Raw genomic sequence first — 752 nt, 5'->3', positions numbered from 1 at the left:
ATTTTCTTTGCCTTCACCTCTTTCGGCGTATTCGCGTAAAACGACGTGTCGACGGTGTGTTGTGCGTGTCGACGCATTTATGCAGCCGACGTAACCGATGAAGTCGACTAGTCGGGACAGCACTAATGACATCAGCGTCCAGCTGGGACTTACCTGAAAGATCTCCTGTTGCTGCCGACGCACCGAAGAAATATCCCGTAGGAAGACGAACGCCTCCGATGTCGATGCACTCCTTCCACTCGTTCTGGTCGTCCACATCGATCATCACCTGGATGTTAGGAGCTGCAATGTATCACTGAACCTTCTGTTCACAACACGCCTGTACACCAACAGTCCAGCACGGTGGTGGAGGGCTGAGGATTGTTTCACCAAACTAAAATAAAAGTCTCACTGCATACCGTCAGTCTCCCTCTGGAGTAGCGAATTGCGAGGTACGTGTCGTGGTTCCTGTTCCTGATGTCGGCCGGGCAGCCCCCCAGCTCCGACGAGCGGCCGTCTTTCCCGTGGTCGTAGCTCACCGTGCCGTTGTTCACCATGGCCGAGATATAAGGGAAGGAGCGCTGGTGAGAGAAGAGCAGGCAAAAAATGGTCAGAAGGTTTAGTTTCATATAAAATATGGTCCAAACTTTGGAAGGTTATAAGTAGTTTAGAAAAAAGCGAAATAAACAACAATAAAAAGAGAAAAGAATTTGTCTCTTAAGAGTCTAAATTTTTTTTTCTTTAATTAATACAAATTTTTCCCAGTGTTAGAT

At 47.5% G+C, this 752-nt stretch overlaps 1 protein-coding gene across 1 annotated transcript; it reads right to left on the bottom strand.

Annotated features, from left to right (window-relative positions):
* Positions 1-153: 153 nt before the first annotated feature.
* On the bottom strand, positions 154-741 carry LOC106512582 (vesicular integral-membrane protein VIP36; the record flags this gene model as incomplete). The annotated part of the gene is given in 2 exon segments (XM_014001171.1): positions 154-268; positions 399-741. Coding segments are annotated over 2 exon segments (325 nt in total), but the record flags the coding sequence as incomplete, so codon positions are not given.
* Positions 742-752: the final 11 nt, after the last annotated feature.

Source organism: Austrofundulus limnaeus, unplaced genomic scaffold (assembly GCF_001266775.1).
Source record: "Austrofundulus limnaeus strain Quisiro unplaced genomic scaffold, Austrofundulus_limnaeus-1.0 Scaffold8407, whole genome shotgun sequence".
Lineage (NCBI taxonomy): Eukaryota > Metazoa > Chordata > Actinopteri > Cyprinodontiformes > Rivulidae > Austrofundulus > Austrofundulus limnaeus.
This window is presented reverse-complemented; position numbering and strand designations above follow the sequence as displayed.